The sequence below is a fragment of the Centroberyx affinis genome, unplaced genomic scaffold (genome assembly GCF_046629955.1).
Source record: "Centroberyx affinis isolate AG114_WGS23_722 - 3 ecotype Tasmania unplaced genomic scaffold, CSIRO-AGI_Caff_v1 ptg002319l_1, whole genome shotgun sequence".
Lineage (NCBI taxonomy): Eukaryota > Metazoa > Chordata > Actinopteri > Beryciformes > Berycidae > Centroberyx > Centroberyx affinis.
The window spans coordinates 59,011-80,925 of NW_027280588.1; the positions used below are offsets into that span (position 1 = coordinate 59,011).

The window sequence follows — 21,915 nt, forward strand, 5'->3', positions numbered from 1 at the left end:
AAGTCATCCTCATTCAGCAGGAATGTAAGATGGCATCTGTAGAGAGCCATGGTTTGTGTAATGATGTTACACGCTGTCTCCCTCTGGTGGTAATTCTTCAATACAGTACTGTAGTCTGTGGTGCTACCTGAGACAGCAGGTTAAGGTATGAGGTCAAGTTTATTTGCACAAAAACACTGCAAAGGGACAGAAGAAAAGAAATACACTGTGAGGGAGACAGAGACCCGAAGGGAATTATAAAAACATCTCAACCCCAAAAGAGAAAGAAAAAAGATGATAATGACCCACAGGATATCAAAACCCAACAGCCTTGGTGCAGATAATAGTAGTGTCATCTTAAGGAAAGTGAGTGTGAATAAGTGTCTCTGAATGTCAGAGTGAGCTACACAAGTAATTGGACAGCAACACACTGACTTGGCTTCATACTCATTACCTCCGCCAAGGAGGTTATGTATTCGGTGCCGTTTGTCTGTTTGTCAGCAGGATTACGGAAAAACTACTGGCCCGATTTTCATGAAACTTCGTGGAAGGGTGTAGCATGGGCCAAGGAAGCACCCATTAAATTTTGGAGCAGATACGGATCCGCCTCATGAACAAGCCTTGGCGGAGGTCTGCGCTCTCCGAGTGCCCTTCTAGTTTTGAATGTGATGTGAGACGGTGACTATGAGGTTAAAGACACGATTATCAACTTGAATTTGAGGCAATATTCAGCCCGAGTTCAGGGTGCCGAAAGCAATGGATATAAATTATTACATTCATTATATACATACAGTACATGAAGCATTTTTAGTATAGTCAAAAAATATTTTTTTTGCATTGACTTCTGGATGTATAAAACCAATAAATGTCTCTCTCCATGTCTAATGAACCAAGCTCTATATGTTTTGAGGGAAATGCTCATCCACACAATTGCATCACTCTGATCCTGAACTGTAACTGAAGACCTACCTATTAGCAATCGTTTTAATGACATGCAAAATTGCAGAATGACAAGAAAAAGCCTGCTTTCAAAATGTTTATTTATGAAACACTACAATGATACAAATAATAGTGGTTATAACTGGTAGTCAGTACCTTGCATTAAGCTAGCAAAAACTTCAATTCTCTACAAAATGTCTAAAAATCTACAAATCCATAATTCCCATTAGAAAATGACATCCAATTAGAGCCATAATATGTACAAAATTTCTATACATTTCTTAAGAAAAATATATAAATCCAGTTTTTCTGTACAGATCGTGTTTTTAATAAGTTGCACAATGTCTTGGAGAGCAAAGCCCCATTGAACACATGGCAGGGTCACATGAATGATCACAGCAGCAAGATTAACGCTTACATGATTATGTCTGACTATGCATGATTAGGGTGGCTTAAAAAAAAGACCTATTTTAAAAAAGACCTACTACCCCATTTAAAAAAAAAAAATAAACACCAGTTGGTTAACAAAAAGATACTTGTAGTAAAACGGCCGTTTTGCTACAAGTATGAAAATATGAAGAAATCTAAATTGTGTTAATTCAATGGTCTAAGAAATGAAACAATCATTAGCCTTCTGGGTAGAGAACCATATTTGTAACCATCCTGTAAAAAAATCAGTGGTCTCTAGACTGGAAAATAAAATCATAACATTCCTCTGACATCTTGCGCCACATCTCACTTAACCTAACAGTGACCTGGGCCTCTGTGTGTTTTGCTTCCACTACTCCACTGGTCGCGCCCGTCTTCTTAATGGTAAACACAATTCCCTGCCAAGCCCTGCCCTCCGTTTACTCTGACATGTCAATCATCCAGACATGTCGAGCATCTCTGTTTTCTTTGCTGCTGCGGTAGAGTGAGTCTTCTCATGGGCAAGGACTGATCGCTGCATTCCTCACATAGCAGACATTAAGTTCAGAGCCAAGTGGAAAGATAGCAACAGGCCACAAAACAAAACCGCTCTCACGTGGGGACTCATTAAAAATATAGACAAAAGGTCTTCCACCGTCGAAAAGATTCTCATTCGTCAGGCACGGGACCACAGAAAGTTAGATATTGTTCTTGAAATACACAGTAAACATTAGTATAACCCTGCATGTCCCTGCTTTGAGGCTGGGTAGAGAAAAACTTGATAAACCAACTCTTTTCTTCTTGAAATGTGTCTCCTCCGTTGTCTCCACTCATACTGCAGTTCACTGGCGCTCTCAGAGTTAAGGCCCTGCATAGGAAGGAGACTGGTCCAGCTACCTCAGGTTATCCAGTTTCCACATGGCACAGGTTCAGTTTTTGCTCTGTTTCTCGTCCACTGTATTAGTGAAGCAGTCCAGATGGGTCAAAAAGGTAGGTTGCAGATCAAAAGCGGCACCGATGCTAGGTGCCGCTGTCCGTCACGCTGGAGCTGTCTGGAGAGGCCGCTGTTGGGGTCGCCGGCTCATCTGTGCTCTGGGATGAGGAGCCGTCTTTGGGCCAGTGAAGTCGACACATACTCTGGTGCAGTTCGTCCAGTTCAGCTGGCAGAGGGATGCCCAGCTCCTGGTTGAGGGACAGAGCTTCAAAACAGTCCTCCAGCTTCTGGAACGGCGGTCTGAGGAAGGAGCAGGGAGGGCACATGGGGGTTAGAGGTTAAAACCAGGCAGACAAGGCAGAGGGAGAAAATGAAAAAGCAATCTGGCAGTGGAGGCGTGACCCTACTCTCTAGAGAGCAGAGAATTGCCTGGATACTGTCACTCAAGGCGAAGGGGGAGAAATTTCCCACATGTGGTCATTTGGGTGATTAACACCATTTCTCCCATGAATTTCTTCGATTGCAAGACCGTTACATTTCCCTTGAATAAGATTGTTACACAGCTTTTTGTCTTGCTACAGGTTTTTCAAAAGTACTAATCCACGTACCAGGCAAAAATGATTAAACTTATCTTAAATGTCCCTTATTCTACACTTTCCAGTGTTTTATTTTATGTCTTGAGGTCCGTTCAAAGCCGTTTGTGTGGTGTCATGCACCAAAAACACTCTCCAATCCATTTTTACACGTTCATTTTCCAGCATCTCTCTGAGCCTTGCCAAGAACAGGCTGTTTCTGTTGCTGTGTCTTTAAGGCTCATTAATATTAACGATATTAACGTTCTGATTGGCAGGGAAAACTCTCAGGTAAACAATAAAACCGCTCAACAGCTTTGAAAAAAACACTTTGTTAGCCTATTATTTCTTACAAATTATAATGACCTTTGTGACGCCACAAAGTTACGGAAGTCCAAACGGCTCGTTTAGAGGCTCAGTTTTCTAACATGGATTGTGTGGATTTAGTTGGCTACCGTGCGTTTTGATACTTTTGCGATGTTTAGATAGCACATCCAACTCCTTTATAATCAAAGATGCAAGGGAAATCCTGTTTTACACGATATGGGACCTTTAACAAACTCAAATGTCAGGTATTGACCACTACAACACCACCAGACACTCACCGGTTGTCTGGTATGAGATCACAACAGGCCACAGCCAGTGGAAAGAAAGCTGGTGGACAGTCTTCAGGGAGGAACTTCTCCAAAAACTTGCCAACATTCAGGCCGAAGTCCAGAGTCCTGGGGAGGCACTCGGGGTCTGCATAGACCTGTCCAATGATCTGAAACACAGGACAGAGGGCAAAATGATCAACCCTTCCAGATAGCGGGGAGTGACTTGCACTGTAGACATACTACACCAAATAAATACAAGCTTCGAAACATTTCTTTCTAAATGTTCTTACCTCGCAAAGCACAATCCCAAAGGAGAAAATGTCCACCTTCTCATCATAGCGTTTACCTGAGATGGAATAAAGGATAGAGTAAATGCACTGACTGACCCACAGAAAGAATTATCCTGTATCCTGCAATTGATTTTGTGTCCCCCTGCTCACCATTTAGCATCTCTGGAGCCATCCAGTAAGGGTTTCCCACTACAGTGTACCGCTTCTTGCGGTCGATACGTCTGAACACCCTCTTCTTGGAGGCAGGTTTTTCAGGTGGAGGTTTCACTTTGTCCTCTACGATGAGTCGGGAAAGTCCGAAGTCAGCAACGACCACGGTGTTGTCCTGTTGAAAGATGACACTTAGAGGTTCAGTTCAGATTTCATTGAAGTACAAAGCAACATTACTATAAAAAGAAAGAACAAAGATTGGTCTGAGAATCAACTGCTACAAAATTGAAAATATCTAAAAAAAAAATATATATATATATATAAGTGGGGATATTGTTGGAGTCACCCTTAGTAAAATATTAAATGCTCTGTAAGCCCAAGGAATCTTGTGATATTGTAAAAGCTCTTGGGTTCTCTATAAGCCTTTTCTTCTGTGATATTGTTATGAGCTCACACACTTGGTCTCACAACAGCTCTTGCTTGTACAGACACGATAGTCTTGGCCAAATCAACAGGGCTGGGTTCATGTGTCACTCAACTACACTTGAGTCATGCTATAAAGCTAGAATACTGAAGGCTACGGGGAACAGTTTGAATCAGGAAATTGAACTGAGTACTTTTAACACCACCCCTTATTCTTATTTTTTGATTTTTAAATTGCATAATGGCTGGTACTGTGCTGTGTCACTTACCAGTTTAACCAGGCAGTTGTGAGAGTTGAGATCTCGGTGTATGATGCTCATTGAATGAAGGTAGGCCTAATGAAAAGAAGAAAAACAAATTATATTCTTGCACATGCGTACACACACACACACACTATATAGTATATACTGTAGGCACAGGGGTCAGTATGTGTACTGATGAGTACAATGATTTTGAACGTTTTTGGATTTATGGCTATACAGATTTTACAGGCTACTGCAGGGCCTGTCTCTACAACAAGCAACCTGAAATGTTGCACTTTGCCTTTAAATGCATTACATATAACACTTCTACGCCCATTTAGGCAGCTGAAAATGGCAACTAAAGAGGTTTCATCAATGGTAATGTCTTTGCGAAGGTGCCAACTCACCATTCCAGAGGCGATGCTCTTTGCAAAGCTGACCCTTTGCTCCCATGGAAACGGGTCCTGTTATGTCCGAGTGGAAAAAACAAACAAATGAGAAATGAATAAAATGAATAGATGCATCTTCAATATAAAAGGAGTGGTTCTTTGCATTAAGATAGAAGCTTGTTCAGGTTTAATGTTAGAACATTTCTGTAGAAGCCAAAACCCATGTACTTCAATCTACCACTGCTAGATAATCTGCAGTTACAGTAAATAGAATTAAATGATTACAAATGATTCAAAAACTGGAAGAAACAATTGGAAAGGGGAAAGAACGGCTCCCTCTGCTCATTGTTGTGGACCATAGGCTGTGCTGCACTGCTGTTCAAAAACAGCAGCTGTGGGAGGAGGGGAGAATAACCCTTGAAATTTCACCTGGGAACACTTTCGACAACTTTCTCTCATTCCACGTCTTTGCCAGTTCACATGCCAGCCAGCCCACTATAGAGCTAAGAGCCCTCTATCTGAGCCGAGTTTACTCCAGGTCAGCCCCCGTCCCACACAGCCTGAGCAGAACACAGCACAGTCTATGGCCACCGAGGTCTATTCTGTGCCGTGTTGTGGGAGAGGAAAGGGAGAGGGTTAAGTGAATCAACTAGTTTAACACACCATGTCTCTGATGAAATCCTTCAGCGTGCCTCCTTCGATAAACTCGGTTATCAAATTGAGCCTCTTGTCCTTGTATAGCACACCAATGAATTTCAAGACGTGGGGATGGTCCAGGCACCGCATTACTTTGACCTAAGGATCAGGCAAAAAAGAGAGAGAGAGAGGGAGAGAGAGAGAGAGAGAGAGAGAGAGACAGAGACAGAGAGAGAGACAGAGAGAGAGAGAGAGAAACAAATAAGTCTATCTTTGTGATTTCAAGCAGATCACCTCTGTAATCAATTTCCACGTCGGTTAAATTTTATCTGTGCAAAAAAACAACAAAAAAAACAAAGACTCACTTTTTCCTACAAGAACTAAGGCAAAACCCTCAAAATAACAAGATACAAAGAGGTAAATCTTGGAACTTGTGGCATGCGCTCAGTTGTGGGTATAATAAATCACAGCTCCATGCAGAGCCAGTGAACTCTATTGCCCCTGTGAGGAAGCCCAGGCCTCCTCTCCCACACTACTCACCTCCTTCAGGAAAGTTTTCTGGGTCTCCTCATCACAGCGGATCAACTCCTTCATCACCATCACCTCCCCTGTGGCTTTGTGAGTCACCTGTCAGGGCGACAAAACAAACAGATGTAATGCGTAACTTACAGCCAACTACACATCTGGGTGGAGTTGACTAGGACAGTAGAGTAAGAAAGTAGATTGCGTAAGAAAGATGATTGCACATGGATTAGCAGCAGTGTTGGTTAGAGGCTGACCTTGATGGCCTGTCCGAAGAAGCCCTTTCCTAGCACCTCCCCGTGGATGAGGTCACAGGGCCGGAAGATGCGATGAGAGCAGCTGCTGGAGGATCGCAAAGATTCAGAACGCCCAATGTCCCGCGTAAGAATAGGGTGCTCTTTAGGGGAAGTTGGCCCGGGGGACTTACATATGCTGTTACTGCGCCTGAAATAGAGAGGGTACAGTCAGCTGGATACCATTAAAAACAACAAAAACAAAGCTGTTTGTCTTCAGGGCATTCATCTCTTGTCTACTGCAGTCTGACTATATCATATCGCTGTTGTCGGGTGAAAATCTTGTAACTCCAATTTTGGTGATTTTAATGTGGTTCTCTGTGAGTTAAGTAAATTCTATGAACCTTGGGCTAATGAAAACCTTTAAAAACTCACTAGATAAACTACAAAATCCATGGCTGTCAAGTTGAAAACAAGGCTGTTTTTCTTAGCTCCTGAAAAGTTGACATTTTGGTGATATACACTACCAGTCAAAAGTTTGGACACACCACATTTTTCTTAATTTTTACTATTTTCCACATTGTAGAATAATAGTAAAGACATCAAAACTTTGAAAGAATACAAATGGGATTATGCAGTGACCAAAAAAGTGTTAAACAAATCAAAACTATCTTATATTTTAGATTCTTTAAATTAGCCGCCCTTTGACTTGATGGAAAGGCAAAGGCTTTGGAAAGAAATTCATACATTAGGCATCAACTTCACTATTTATATTTGTCTAAGAAACAAATTTCAAGCATTTAAGCATAAGCCTTTAGATCAAAATGGCTTTGAGATAATGAAAAACATTCATTATTCAGTACATTCAATCAGGTGTGTCCAAACGTTTGACTGGTAATGCAGAGTTTTCACCAGACAGCAGCGATATAAGCTGTTCTGTCTATAAGCTATGGCTGCTCAGCTAGCTCTAACACACCTCAAAGATCTCCTTTTCAGTGTGCCGTCGTCAACCACGTCGGTTCTCTCCAGGACGGCGTCAGAAGGTGAGGACAGGCGCATGCGGGAGGTGGCTGGCACTCCCAGCTGGTTCCGCGAGGACCCCAGTCTGAGCCTGTCCAAATGCTGCCTGACTGGATCGTACTCTATAAGCAGCTGCAGCGTCTGACTGGTGCGGTGGATAAGGTCGTCCACCTAAACATACCAATCAGAGTGAAGCATCTCTTAGAGCAAACTCAGATGAAGAGCAGAGAGAAAGAGGGAGAGCAGAGAGGTTTTGGTATCTGTCTGATTCTTCTACTACACAGACAGTAGAGAGTCTGTGTAATAGAAGAGTTTGATTAGAACGTAGCAGGACTTGACTCCAAAAACAATGGGACTCTTACTACCCAAAGGAAGGTTAATTATCAAATTGATTTATGGAGCATGACTTGAATGCAGCCGAAGAATTCTAATTGAAATCGGCATTTACAATGGAATTTTTTTTTCAGAATGTGTCTTGTGGAAAACAGGATAGGTGGGAACTTAAAAAAAAATCAAAGTAGTGAATGAATGCAGAACTGGAATGTATGTAATGGTGCTAGGGTGAGGTTATGGGAAAGAGCCTGTAACTGGAGTCATTCCAGATACCATCCTCTCCCAGTTAAAGAATGTATAAATGATGTAAGTATGTGAGGAATCTCAAGATCACATGTGCAGTTGTTCTACTGTATAATGAGCCAACACATATTTTGTCTATTACATTTAAGGAATGGACTTTCTTCTAACAGAATTGGCTTAATTAGAAGAAATTCAGATCACATATCACACATTGAGTATGAGGTAAGTGTATGAAGTATAGGCCCACCTCCTCCTCCATCAGTGTCCCCACTGGAAGGCCATTGATCTCCAGGATCCTGTCCCCGACATGGATGGCATTCCGCACCTCTGGACTGATAAGCATCCCCCTCACCCTGGGAGCAACACAGCACCAACACTAATATGTTACTTTTGGTAGTATAAGAAAGGAATGTACTTGTTTGAAGAGAGAGCTAGTTAAAGAACTGGTTAAAGAACTGGGTCCGCCACTGAACCTAGACCTAGAAAACGTGAGTGACTGTGACTGAAACACATCAAACACAACAATCAATAACAAAGACTTCCCTTTACTTGAGCTGGCAGATGTGGTTTAACTTTCCCCCCTCCCCACTGCCCTGCTATTTAGCAAACCCACAATCAGTCTTGCGTAAGGCATGACTCATGCCGTCCCTGCAGGAGAGCTAGACAGCGGTGTTCAGATGTTCAGACAAGGGTCTCTGTGAAAGAGCCACTTACTCTTTCACTTGAACACTGGCTGAGCCGCTTGTCACGTCTCGCATCACGGAGACGGAGAAGCCCCTCTTGCCGTTGGCAGCGGAGGGCATGGAGATGAGGGTCACTGTATGGGGGAGGGAGTCTAGGACCGAGTCGGGTGAGCGCTTTTCCAACATAGGTGTAAGGATCACCTGCTTGTAGCACTTTCCACTGCACACAAGAGAGGAGAGAGTGAATCACTATGTGTGGAAATGTGCTTGTTGGTAATTTACATTAAAATTAAGAGAGCCACTGAATAAAGTGAAAGACAAAAAGGTACATATTTCATACAAAAAGAGTAAAAAAAAGTTCAAGTGAAACTACGCATTACAATTAAATGTCATCCATATCACAATAAACTAGAGTTCCTGTATCAAGCAAAAACTGACGGAGTGCTCATCCAAAAAGGAGGTGTTGCATCCACATGCAGTGACACTGTGTATTCTTATTTCCTTGATATATCAGCATCTTTACCACATCTGTTCTCATGCCAAACGATTAGCCGAGATATCTGGACTGGTGTTGTAATGATGCTGACAAACCAATAAACTCTGCCAAATATGATGAGGCTGTTAACTGTCAACTGCATGTGTGGCCAACTCCTCTACAGGCATCAGTGTCATATAAAAAACAGGTTAACAAAAAGGTGCGTGTGACTTACCAGTACAGTTTGGAACGCTCAACTAAGGCGTAGGTATCCCGGTCCTCAATCACCACCTTGCAGCTCAGACACACAAAGCACTCGGGGTGATACTTGTATTCGCCGGCCACCTGGAAGCATAAACAAGCCGGGCTCATCTTCATGCTACTGTCATGGCGTACGTCCTCAAAACGGCAGTGAGTTGATATGTTGAAGATGAGCCTGCTGTGCTGAACTGAGCTCTGCTGTGCTACGCTATTCAGAGGTAGCTATGTTATGTTGCGTGCTGCCTTGAGCCCTCCTCCCGGTGACACAGTCAGTAACACCTGCTTCCCTCTCAGTCTGTCTGGAATCTGCTATGATGTCACCGCCTTCTGCAGGTCTGAGCCACTCATCTCGCTGACGTTCGCTCTTTCACACCTTCTGCAGCCAGCTCACACTCTCCTGATCCTTCTCTCTCATGAACATAGCCAACACTGCATTACGTCAATGGCTGATTTCCCTTTCTGCAAATTATGTTACACTCCCACATACACTCCCACATGGGCTGTTTTTTCGCTCTCTCTCATGCAAGATGAGATAATGTGTCCGCCTCCTACAAGCATCAAAGGATGATCACCACAGGCCATCTCAGACACATACAAAAGAGCATACAAACAAAAAGAAAACTAAAAAAAAAATGTAATGTTGATTTAAAGTTCATTTCTGAATTCAAAGTGTACATATATGTCCTACATATGAAGCTGGCGCCTGAGTGGAAAATTTAAATCTGCTCCCATGCAGGAGGCATGGGGAATATGGAGATAAGCTGAACCAGTGCAAACTGGAGTTTGATACAATGGAATCTTTCAACTGGTAAAACAAAAAAAAAACAAAAACAGGAAGGTTTCTCTTTAAACAGAGGTTGCAATCAGTTCTTTATTAGTTATCCGCAATTTCAGTTCAATGAATGAAAATCTACTGAAGTGTCTGAACCAGAAGAATTTTTTCCCATCCTGGTCTGAGTCAGAGTGCTGGGAAAGGATTCCCTGCTGCTGCAGAGAGATTAGGGTGATGTAAGCCAAATGAGTGCAACATCTCAGGAGTCTGTCTGTGACTCCCTGCCTCCAAGCCAAGAACAACACCGCCACTGACCCCAGTCACAGCCTCAGGCCCAAACAGCTAGACAGAACCATGCAAAGGCGGCAGTGCAAGGGCAAAGCAAGGACAATTAAGTAGGTCTTATTTTGACACTGCGAGACTAGACAGTAAAATGTCCAAGCAGCTTAGATAAATGAAGGCCCACGATGGAATAGAAAGTTTCTTGCTGATCATTAGAACCAGCGTTTCATCCCATAGCCTTTAAACACAACAGCAATCAAAAATATAGCCACAAGCGGTGTTGCCGGAGTTCAAGTCCATGTGAATAAGTTAAATATTTGTATGACAAAGATTGTGACATGTAAACAGATGTATGACTAGCATGCAATTATGGATGTAATTATGCACCAAACAGTCAGGACCAATCAGAAATATAAAAGCATAGAGCAGCCACGTCACACTTGTTTGTAAGGACACACACTGGATTGTGGTGTTGGAGTGGAGAGAACAAGCGAGTATGATCTCTCTGACCTCTTTATTACTGTGGTGTTTGAGAAAACACCACAGTAATAAAATGCAACTGCGAAAAAAACAACTGAAAACTGAACAAACAAACAAAAAAACACAGCAGCAACCCAGTTTCAGCCCTACAGTCTTGAACTCTTACTACTACTACTACTACTACTACTACTACTACTAATAATAATCCAGCACAAAATCAGAAATGGTTCTGCACTATTGGCTTTAACCCTTAAAAAACAAAAAAACAAAAACCTGAGCAAAAACAATAGTGTTTCAGGCTTGAACCTCTAACTAGCAGTAGCAGCTCTGCATGACTCTCCTCTGCTGATGACCCACAATGATTCTGTTTCTGGCTAAGAGGCTGCCAATTCAACCCTGCCAAAAATACTTGGCTACATTGACTGGTGATGCGAGATGCCAATACTAAATAGAAAGGGCCATTATGTGTGTTGCTTAGTGGCAAAAAAATCCTTCAGTTTAGGCTCCTAGTTAGACCAGTTAAGGCAAAATGGACCTGCTTGTGACCAGCAAGCGCTGGTGCCACCAGCATTTCATATTTAGACTCATTATCAATTAAAACTACGTAACATTTGAATTCACTGCAACACACTCCAATGTACGGGCATTTTTAAGCACAAAATGGAAAGACAAAGAAGGCTGACCAAAATCCAACTCTCTGCTACTCTTTCCACAGCAAATCTGAGAACTAATTTCTTAGAGCCAATATAAACATTCATCTGACAGACAGTCCAGGTTAAATATTCTCGACTTTCCTTAATGGAGGTGGTAGTGCTTTGTCTAAAACTGTAATTTCTTGGTTACTTAAAACCCACCTAGACTGTTTTTCAGTGCTTAAGATTACAATGTGAGATATACTTCAAAGGCGCCTTCTAGTGCTCATTGGACCCCATTTTAGGAAGTTTCTTTAGAAACTTATCAAATACTGATAGACCTTCATGTAAGCCTGAAGCTACAATCAATGTAAACTGAATGGTTTATTTTTTGTTTCATTTAAGGCAGTAACTGTGATAACTGGCAGCAAGTTCCTAGGTAGGTTGTATTTGCATCAAGATATTGAACATTATAGTTTGAATTGAAATTGACTAGAAAGAGAGACTACTGAGTATCAAACAAAACTCAGTTGGACTTGGGTAGTTTAAAATAAAGGTAAGATGATGGAAATTAGCCAGTGAAAGTGAAAAAGAGTGAAAAACAGGTATTTTCTGTTAACAGATACTTGATCTCTGAAAACCCATCAGTAACCACTGTGGTGCTGGTTGTAGGATGTGGGCAATATCTGCAGAGGTCTGAATGAGGCAAATGGATGGGCTCCAAAACCACCTCATGTTCTACCGTCTTGCCTCTAGATCCTCTGTGTACTCGGGGAAGTGAACTGTGGAGAACTTCTGTACGGAGGGGAACAGAGTGGGGCCTCAAGGGGGAAAACTAATTCACCAGCGAGGTCTCGGGCCCAATCTGCTATGTTCCACAGCAGCCCAGAATGTAAAGTATCACTCATCTGTATATGTAATCACCACAAAACCAGACCCCATGTCTTTTTATGCGTGTTAGCATTGATCTCGAATACCAGGGAGAAACTGGAACACAGAGAGCTTTGACACGCTCTTTGGGGATTCTGGTAACTTAAGTAGAAGGGGAAATTGTTGGCAATGCCGTCATGTACAATCGTATTACAGTACAGCACCCAAGCATCTTTCTAAGCACAGTATGAATTTGTTACATGAGCATGGCAAGGCACATTTTGAAACCCTGGCAAGCAAATGTAGCAACATTGAGTTACTACTCTTAACACAATGTTAAACTTTATTAGACTGAAGCCTTAAGTAAAAATGAGACAGCGGCAGGCAGAAAAAATCTTTTGGCAAAGGGTGTGGTGTGAGGACAGATAGGTGCAGCAGACTTACCATGGCAGGTCCAGTCATGAGCAGAGAGCAGCCATGGCACAGCTCCCCAAACTTCTCCCAGTAGTGTTTGCGACAGTACAGCTTTCCATCCTTCTCATAGTACCAGTTAGTCAGGTGGTCGCAGCACACAGAACACCTGCGAGGAAAACAACATACTTCGTCACCTTTGCAGGGAACAAAGGAAATGAATGGAGAAGAATGAACAGATGGGGGCTTTCAGCAGAGGCTTTTTCAACTGTAAAGCAATCGCCTTCAAGGTGATCCGGCAGAGACTCAAAAGCCTGGCGTATTATTTCAAAGGCCTGCTGACAATTTCAAGGGTATGTGAATGATATCTGAAAGGTGCCCATGAAGCGATGATTCAACTGCTCTCTCATACAATAACAGGTTGGCCTGAGCGCCTCAGTCAGGTGTCACTAAGACAGAACCAGGTAAGACCTGTGAGCTAACCCAATGCTGAGGAAGAAAGAGAGACCCACAACCAAACTAGATGACCTTTTTGTACACTTTCTCCTAACTGATACTTCATATTACAGGCAGACTAGTGAAAGGTTTTAAATGAGAGGGAGATGGTTCAGAAACCATCAATCACAGGACAGATCACACTGCTGAACACAATACTTTGAACTCCGAGGTTAGACAGGAGTGGAACATTAGCTGGAGGCATTTTGTCCAGGATGACAACGTGTACTTTTCTCTGTGTTCATCAAGGTAAACGGCATAGCGAATAGCTCCTCCCTGAGATGTGCTGGGTCTTGCTTATGCGTTGCTATTCATGCTGTGCTATATGATGGGAAGAAGTGCCAACCCAACGAGTCTACCTGGGAGTTCCCGTTTCCCATGAAGGAGAGTCTGACAAGCCTTTGTAGATAGTGAATGTGGGAAAGGTTTGGTCATTACTGCTCCACACACTACCACCAAAGGCTGCCTAAACTTCAGCCACATTCCAGCACCTTAATATGATCCAGTTGTTGGAGGAGAGGCCTAAGCACCACTTTTGACAACAATCTATAGGCTGTTAAAAGAGACTCAAGAAAAAAAATGTAGAAAATGCATGGGGTTTACGCTGCAGGGGCAAAGTCCTCAGTCAAATCCCATCAAAGCCCATCAGTCGAAGAAGATCAAGGATTGTTGCACATCAACATTTTTTATGTTATTACTTAACCAACCTGTCATTGAGCATTTTCTCATCTAGGTCAAAATAATTCTAGTAAATAACAAATGGCATGGCAGCATGTTTGGTTTTCTGTAGGTTTACTGAACTCATATATTTTTCTTTTTACAGTTCCCATACTACTATGCCTATAGTCAAATAGAAAGAGACTTAGAAAATCAGGAGTAAATTTACAGCCCTGACTTCAACACTAGAGACACAATGTTCAGAGAGAGGAATGCTGGAGCTGCCAGCAGAGCAGGCAGCACCTGCAGGCTATGAGCGTTCCCTCAACTAGCTGCACTGGTTATGCAAAATGGTGGCAGCAGGTTGGACTGCCAAGAACACAATAAATGATGAACCACTCTTTCAGAGATTATGTTACTGAAATGTCTGCAGTTCTGCCCCAGCGCTGTTGCCACATTCAGCCTGTAGAAGTTTCTGAGACACGGCTTCTTCTCTAACAGAATCAAACAACAATGCTGGAATGCATCAGATTCAGGGGATTGCTGGTCAGAGTGCAGACAGAGTAAAATTTGCACTGGATGACATCAATTACTACTGTCTTCAGTGTCTTGCCACTGCTTTGCAAGTGAATGGGAATTCAAAAGTATTCAAAAGACTAATTTCTCTTGGACTCAAGATTCAAAACAATGGTAACATAACAGGTGTGATATTATCTAATGCTTTCCAATTACTATAATATACATAGCCTAGTCTTTTCAACCATCACTTTAGTGACTTCCTGATTCACAACCATTTCTAATTCAGGGCTCTGGTCTTGCCAAACCATGAAAATTTGAGACTAGCATGCGACAGCTATGTTGATGCGTTTCCCCTTTTGGAAACTGCTCTCTGAATGCTCCAATGCCATGTCCATGATAACATTAAAAGTATTACCTCACAATTACTGTGGCAGCCATTTCAAGAGTGATCGGCCAAATGGCCAATCCAAAATATTGATTTGAATGGGAATGCCCTTTTTATCTGTTTAAGTGTCTCAGTCCACTGCTAGCAGCGACCTTTGGCTGGGCGCCATGCATCATGATGAGCTCTGCACTGCAGGTACAGTTGATCCAGGCTTATCGGCTTTGGGACAGATCATTTTAAAATGATCTTTTAGAGTGGAGTGGAGAACATATTCATGTCTCTATTGAGACAACAGGAAAGCAGAGAGTGACAACAGACAGAGTAGGGAAACACTGGTTCTGAGGCAGGGATCTTAACCACTGCATCATCTCTGGACACAGCAGTACTTAATTCTTTAACACCAAGATGCATCCATAGTATTTGTATGCTGTTTAATAGGACAAATTATGTGAGGAAACAAACACTCCTAAGACTCTGCTTTTCAGATGAAAGCAACAAATATATGAACAGGAGGAGAGTGTAAAAATGATTTTAGCCTAATTCATCATAGAGTGAAATGATGTGGGGAAGTGGAGCTGAAAGTTTGCCAACCATACAAAACACACCTTTTCCTTTCTCAAACTGCTTCTTAACCAGGAGTAATCATAATCAGTTTTACATTTTTTTGTGCCAACTCTACACATTGTCATATCAATACACCTGTTGGGCCTATCAAACAGCATGGTATGCTGATTCACCTACACAAGCGATAGACAGACGCAGGCACACGCACATTTAAGCAAGAGAGACAGGTGTGAATAGTGCTGTATTTCAACTGGTGTGTATGACACATAGGGACTCTCCAGGTGTGAAGGGAAGAACAGAAACTTCCACTCAGACCAACCTTGGCTGATCTCTGTCAGGTCAGAGTCCGTCTGGACAAACTCTCCTCTCTGCAAACGATATTATACACCAAAATAAAAGTTATCTAATGGGTAAAAACACCTGACTTCCTCCTATCTGTACTATAGGAGCTGGTGAATGGGGGGTGGGGGCACCAAACTCAGGTGGTTCTCTGAACAATGCAATGGACCCGCCTGCACAAACACTAAAAAGGTAAACATTACTCATTTCCTCAAATCCACATTCCTGCTGGAACGAATTCCTTTGTTGGAGAATACAGAGTACCAGCCTTGAAGACCTATGGAGGGAGTGTAACACTTTTCACCTTATCTCAGGGTGTGTGACTGTTGTGTTCTCAATGTTCTCCACAACGACCTCTCTCCAAGAAGCTGAGGAGGAGGGAATTGTTTTTCTGCTCCATTTATATCAAAAATAGGCTGTGTAATGAATGTTATTAGGCTAGGGGGGAAATCGAGCACTTACTAAGAGTTAGTCTGGATTTCAATCAGTGCAAATAGTTCTGAAATCTGCTGCTTTTTGTACAGAAATAAAATTAAAGTCCACATTACACAAGTTGTAAGAGGTGGCACCAACACTAGCAGAACTAGGGCTAAACAATTTTGAAAAAATATCTAATTGCACTAATATTGCAATTGCGACATGATTTGCGATATTAGAGGGAATGATATTTTTTACATCATTATTCTCATTATTAAAATGACTATGGTGTGATTTTTGCGGGGATATGTACCAAACAAAGACGTTTTCTTAAGTCTGTAGAATATGATGTGTAAGCCAGGACATCTCTGCAGCATGACAATATTTAATTTAAAATGGTATTTTGACACACATTTTGCCTTTAGCAAATATTGCGCCTCCTGCGATTTGAAAATTGCAGTAGCCATATTGCGATTTCGATAACATTTCGATGAATTGTTCAGCCCTAAGCAGAACTAGTAGTAAAAGGAAATTATCAAGTCTCTCAAGTTTTATCTCTCTCCTGTTTAATTCGTTCTCATATATTGTTGGTTAGATATTTTACTGCAGCCAAATGAAGGAGGGATGGATCAGGAGTAGTGAATAACAGCCCTTACTGCATTGCAAAATATTAGGAAATTGCACTATTATTTTTTTGTGGCCAAAAGTATCATGATAATATCACATCTATGGCTCTCCGCCATATCCCAATCCCCATTAGGAACAACCCAGGATCCATCCAGGTTTTTATTAGGGGAAAAAAAACAAAGGATTCTGCAGGCAGTGTCTGGGACAGCGAACCCACATCTCTGAATCGCTGTCTAGGAATGCGGCAGGAACACAGCGGAGTAGAGTCTGCTGTTACCTATAGGCCCAATGACAGTGCCAGGTTTACTGGAACAAGAATGACGTCACCTTATAAGAATGTTACACAAGGTAGAGGTACATGCAGGGCAGCCTGTGCACAATAGACAATAGGAACAACGCAGGGGGTAACATTAACAAGGACATTTTTTAACTTAGCAGTGTCCTCCAAATGGAGTGCAAAGATTTTTATCTGAGCAAAATAAATGCCTTGGGGAAAAAAACATGTGAGCAGTGATTTGAGTGTTAAGTTACTACTAGTGATGCCGATATTCTAACACTTGTCAGGAAAAGGCCGGTTTTGCGCCAGAGGGTTTGACCCCTGAGGGACGAACTCCAGCACACTTGGCTGATAAACAATATGGTAGTCTGGCTTCAACAAGGTTTTTTTTTCCTCCCCACAAAAATTACTTCATCTAAATGTTTTCTTAAGAGTGTAGGCTAACTGAAGCAGTTGCAGACAAAGATGATGGGATGAAGGAGGAAGCCAAAAATGTGAGGGAGTATCAAAATACAGACCAAGAGGGACAGGAGCAATGGAGAGCAACACAGCTGTATCAAGAACTTGGCTTTCGAGCTGACACGAGATGCTGTTGTGTTATTAAAGAGCCAATTATAGAAAGGCTGAAAAATCCTGGGTTATGTAAGGACAGAGTACTGCTTAAGAGACTGGCTCAAAATGCAAGAGCTCCAGCTATTTTGGTTATCGAAAATGGATGACTTATTCAATGACAAATTCCTTCTATTCTCACAGCGTCATCCAGAGCAAACTCCTGTCAATAAAATCATGGGCTCCTCGCAACTCTTCATGGCAGTGAGAACCGTGCTTGATCCAGCTACATTCACCGATTCAACCACCCCTGTTTTGTAATGCCAGTGTCGATCAGGCACAGTGAGTATTGGAAACATATTACCCTCATCAATAGGGCTGAAAGATATTGACAAAAACAATCGAATTGCAATTATTTGACAGAATATTGCAATTGCGATTTAAACTGCAATTTATATCATCACAAGTTTTTCTTGTCATCTTTTTTTAGAACTTTAAAATTGTTTAAAGAAAAGTGATTTTGTTAAAAAAATAAAAAAATAGACGTCAGTATGCAGGATTTACTGAGTTTGAGTATGATGAAAGGTTTTCATCAATATTGTACTTTATTCATGGACCAAAGATTACCCAGAGCTCTAACACACCATTTTGGATGCTCCTCTCTCTTAAGCAATTCATTTTGATTTGGAAATTGCAGAAGTTCATATTGCGATTTCCATTTATTTTTTCAATTCATTGTTCAGCTCTACTCATTAACAACACTACCATGACTCTGCCCTCAACTCCAGCCTCCCACGACAGTATTGAGCAGCATCTGTACTACTCAGTAGGCTCAGTGTATGGTTGCAACCAACGAGCACACTGTGTTTACATACATTATCTCATCATATTGGCATGTCAGTCAGTGCCCGGTCACAGGTCCACAGGTGTCTCACCATGGGTCAGTGACCCGAGCACAGCAGAGAGTTCACGTCAGCTCCAGTCCTGGCAATCATTAAGCCTTGGGAGCAAAGCCAGAATGCCTGGTCAAAGTCCTCCAGGATTATTAGGATAATTTCTCTGACTAATCTAAATTCAAGAACTAGAAACATCCCCATGCAGAGGTGACAGGGAGGAATGGCAGGAATGGCGTCCCAAATGAGGCATTTTGCACAAAAAGGCACAAAAGTGGGTAGTTGAAATCAGATCTAGGCCCATGTTTGGGCTACAAGACAGAAACTTCTGGGATTACCCACAAGGCCATTTCTAAGCACACCCAAACAGAACGGCCGAGAGAGAGGCAGCATGTTGACGAACAGAACAACCAATTGTTTCCATTTCAATGCAATCCCTCTTTCTATGAAAACAAAGCATTCCCTAAATGCCTAGGAAATGTTTCGCTGACAAACTTTCACTGACAAATTGTGACCATCACAAACCTTAATGGCATGTCTAAAAACCATAAAGTGCAAAACTTACTGAAAGCAGGCGTTGTGCCAGGTGTCTTGGAGGACCTTCGTGTGAAACGAGCCTTGAATACTTCCTCCACATCCCGCACAGTGATGTCCATCTGTACCTGTAAGAAATACATCAGTCGTCCGTGCATCCTTCACTTGTAAATTGTAATAACACTGTAGGCTAAAATAGAAACAGCTAATTTAATGTCTATTAAAACTAAGTTACTGAGGGGAAGGTCTATAAAGAATAGGTGTGTTCGACGGAGCGCGAGGATACACTCAACCAAACTGCAAAATATTTAATATGCTTGTCACTGTTTTAATAAAATATTACATCAACAAGAGCACCCATGCGCCCCTCCATCTACTCGATGAACCACGTAGCCCGCAAACGATAAAGCTACAGCATTTTCCTGCACTGAAACAATGTAAACCGTGCGTCGGATAAAGTTAAGAACAGAAACATTTCTCACCTTCCAGTTCCTCCATCTAACTGCCGAGAGAGTCGTCGATTTAGATCCTTTTACAAAGTTTTCATACTGAAGCAGGAGGGCTGTGATGCACACTTGAATGTTTCATTCTTTCACACGTCCACCCAGGACTCTCAAGCTCCCAAGTTATGTATAGCAAAGAAAAAAAGAGTCCCTTTTAGTTCGCTTCTGAGAAAAAAGTAACTCCTTTCAGACGAAGCTGCTTTCTTGCTGCTGGCAGGAGAACTGACGTAATGCAGTCTGAATTCCTGTACGGAGAGCGGAAGGGCTCTAACTGCAGCACCTGGAAGCACGAGAAAACTCGTAGGAAAACCATTTGAGGGATCCCAAACCCTAATGGTACAGCAGTGGCGCCATCTACTGCCAAATGTAGCGCACTGCACAATCACCGTAGGACGACTTGACCAAGGATACAGTGTATTCCAGTCCATTTGATTTGCCTTTAGAAGTGTGCCACAGTATGGAAGGAGATCAGTATCAATAATCTCAAATTATAATGCCCTAAGAACATGGCATCTCTGAATTGAGAATATATGGTAAATGTACCAATTCAATTCCTGGAGTTGGAATTGGAATTGAATTAGAATTTCACATAATTTAATTTAATTAAATTAAACTTACAGAAATTCCAATTCAATTTCAGTTATGTTTCCTGTTGGGGGTTTTTTTCTTCAAAATTTCAGTTCATTCATGAATTGACCCCAACTCTGCTGGTTACTAGAGTTCCCATTCTTTGGCCTTTAGCCTAAAATTGACTTTTTCAGACAGCCATACAGGTTTTCTGGTACATATTTTGTGATTGAGTCGTTCATTGCGCATTTTTGGCAGCCCTATGGCATCTCGCATAGGCATATATGGCTATGAATAACAGAGGAAAAATTACTCTGACATTCACAATAAATTAAAGGGGCGTTAGGGTTCCTGCTGTGCTGCCCAGCGACCAACAGATGGCAACACAGACTGTACTTTCTCCCAGCTCTCGGGCTAATTATTGTTGATTGTTTGCACCTGTGGTTTGAGTAAGTCACCTGGTGAGTTGGTAGTTATTTCCTCAGTCTTGAGTTCACCTTTCATGGTAACACTATAGTTTTCTAGGTCTTTAATTTTGCATGCTTGTATTTTGCCTGTCTTCCTCGGAAAACTTGAGTAAAATCCACTCTCTTCTTGGCTGCCTCCTGTGAGTCTCCTGTGTTTGGTTCCTGTTTCTCTGCCCTTTTGTCAATTAAGTTATAAGTCATATTCAATGATTAAAGGCATCTATGACCTGTGTCGACCTCTTTTGGTGACCAGCAGGAATTGCAACAACATGGATAGAGCTATCTCCTCCACCCAGTGGCCTGTATTTGACAAAAAATAATAGTCGCAGTTCACAACAGCTGAGTAAGCTAGTTTATTAGAGTGAGATCCAACAGCAACGTCTAGTGAAGAAGTAATACTGTGCAAAATACTGTAGCCTAATAACTAGAAAAGCTACATTTTCTGAAGTAAATTTGTGTGCTGGCGTAGGCCTACGTAGTATGAAGTATAAATTCTTTCACAATTGTTTACACATTAAAACTGGAACTTCAACACAATCACCAAAACCTGAAGCCTCACAAAGTTCACCCATGGTCAATAAGCCAGAGGATTTAATGGGGCTTGATGTTTTTCTTCTAGACTTTTATGCTATTAGTTTCTCTTTAAACAATCATCAACATTGAAAAGTGTGAAGGGAGAGCTGTAGTTCAGATTTTCTCACTGGGCCACAACATGTGGATGTTGCTGGGGATGATCATCACATTCACTTCAGGGTTGGTCGTCTAATGTGAAATGTCATTGATAAGGCTGGTTTATTGTTCTTGCTTTATCATTTTCCTTTCATTTCGGGCTATTATTGAGGTCCTTGATTGGACTCGGGGGCATTAATATTTAAGATATGTAGCCTTTTTGCCGTCTACAAGTGTTTAGCCTACTCCTATTTTCATCTAGCCCGCACAGCCCATCTGTGTTTTGTTTTTGTTGATTTCTGCATTGGGATTTCTTAACTCACAGGAAATTGCTTCTCTATGAGGATATATAGGCTTGTACATTTGGATACGTGGTCTATTAAAATCCACCGCTCTCCTCACGTTAACTGTTATAACTAGTGAACTGAATCCACAGGTGTAGGGCGCGCAATTATTATTTTCATTATCATTATTATTATTATTATTATTATTATTACTTTTAAATGTATTATTTTTATTTTATGTATTTTTTCTTTCTTTTTTTTTACGTGCATTTTAGCTGGAGGATGCATAGTCTGGTACAAATACAGCCTCCACACGTTTCATGTTAACTGCAATTTGTATGTTTCTTACGGAGCCCCTAAGGGGACATGGGCAAAAAAAAGTTTTTTTTAAACT

General features: G+C 41.7%; 1 protein-coding gene across 1 annotated transcript; it reads right to left on the bottom strand.

Moving 5' to 3' along the window:
* Positions 1-988: 988 nt before the first annotated feature.
* Positions 989-19,756, bottom strand: limk2 (LIM domain kinase 2). The gene is made up of 16 exons (XM_071533065.1): positions 19,514-19,756; positions 19,063-19,159; positions 12,809-12,944; positions 9,303-9,412; positions 8,624-8,812; positions 8,157-8,262; positions 7,290-7,504; positions 6,338-6,524; positions 6,099-6,185; positions 5,586-5,717; positions 4,941-4,997; positions 4,561-4,626; positions 3,869-4,043; positions 3,719-3,774; positions 3,438-3,595; positions 989-2,560 (listed from the first exon to the last, which is right to left on the bottom strand). Exons 1-16 carry the CDS (start codon positions 19,527-19,529, stop codon positions 2,347-2,349), a joined length of 2,001 nt encoding a protein of 666 aa, XP_071389166.1. The 5' UTR covers positions 19,530-19,756; the 3' UTR covers positions 989-2,346.
* Positions 19,757-21,915: the final 2,159 nt, after the last annotated feature.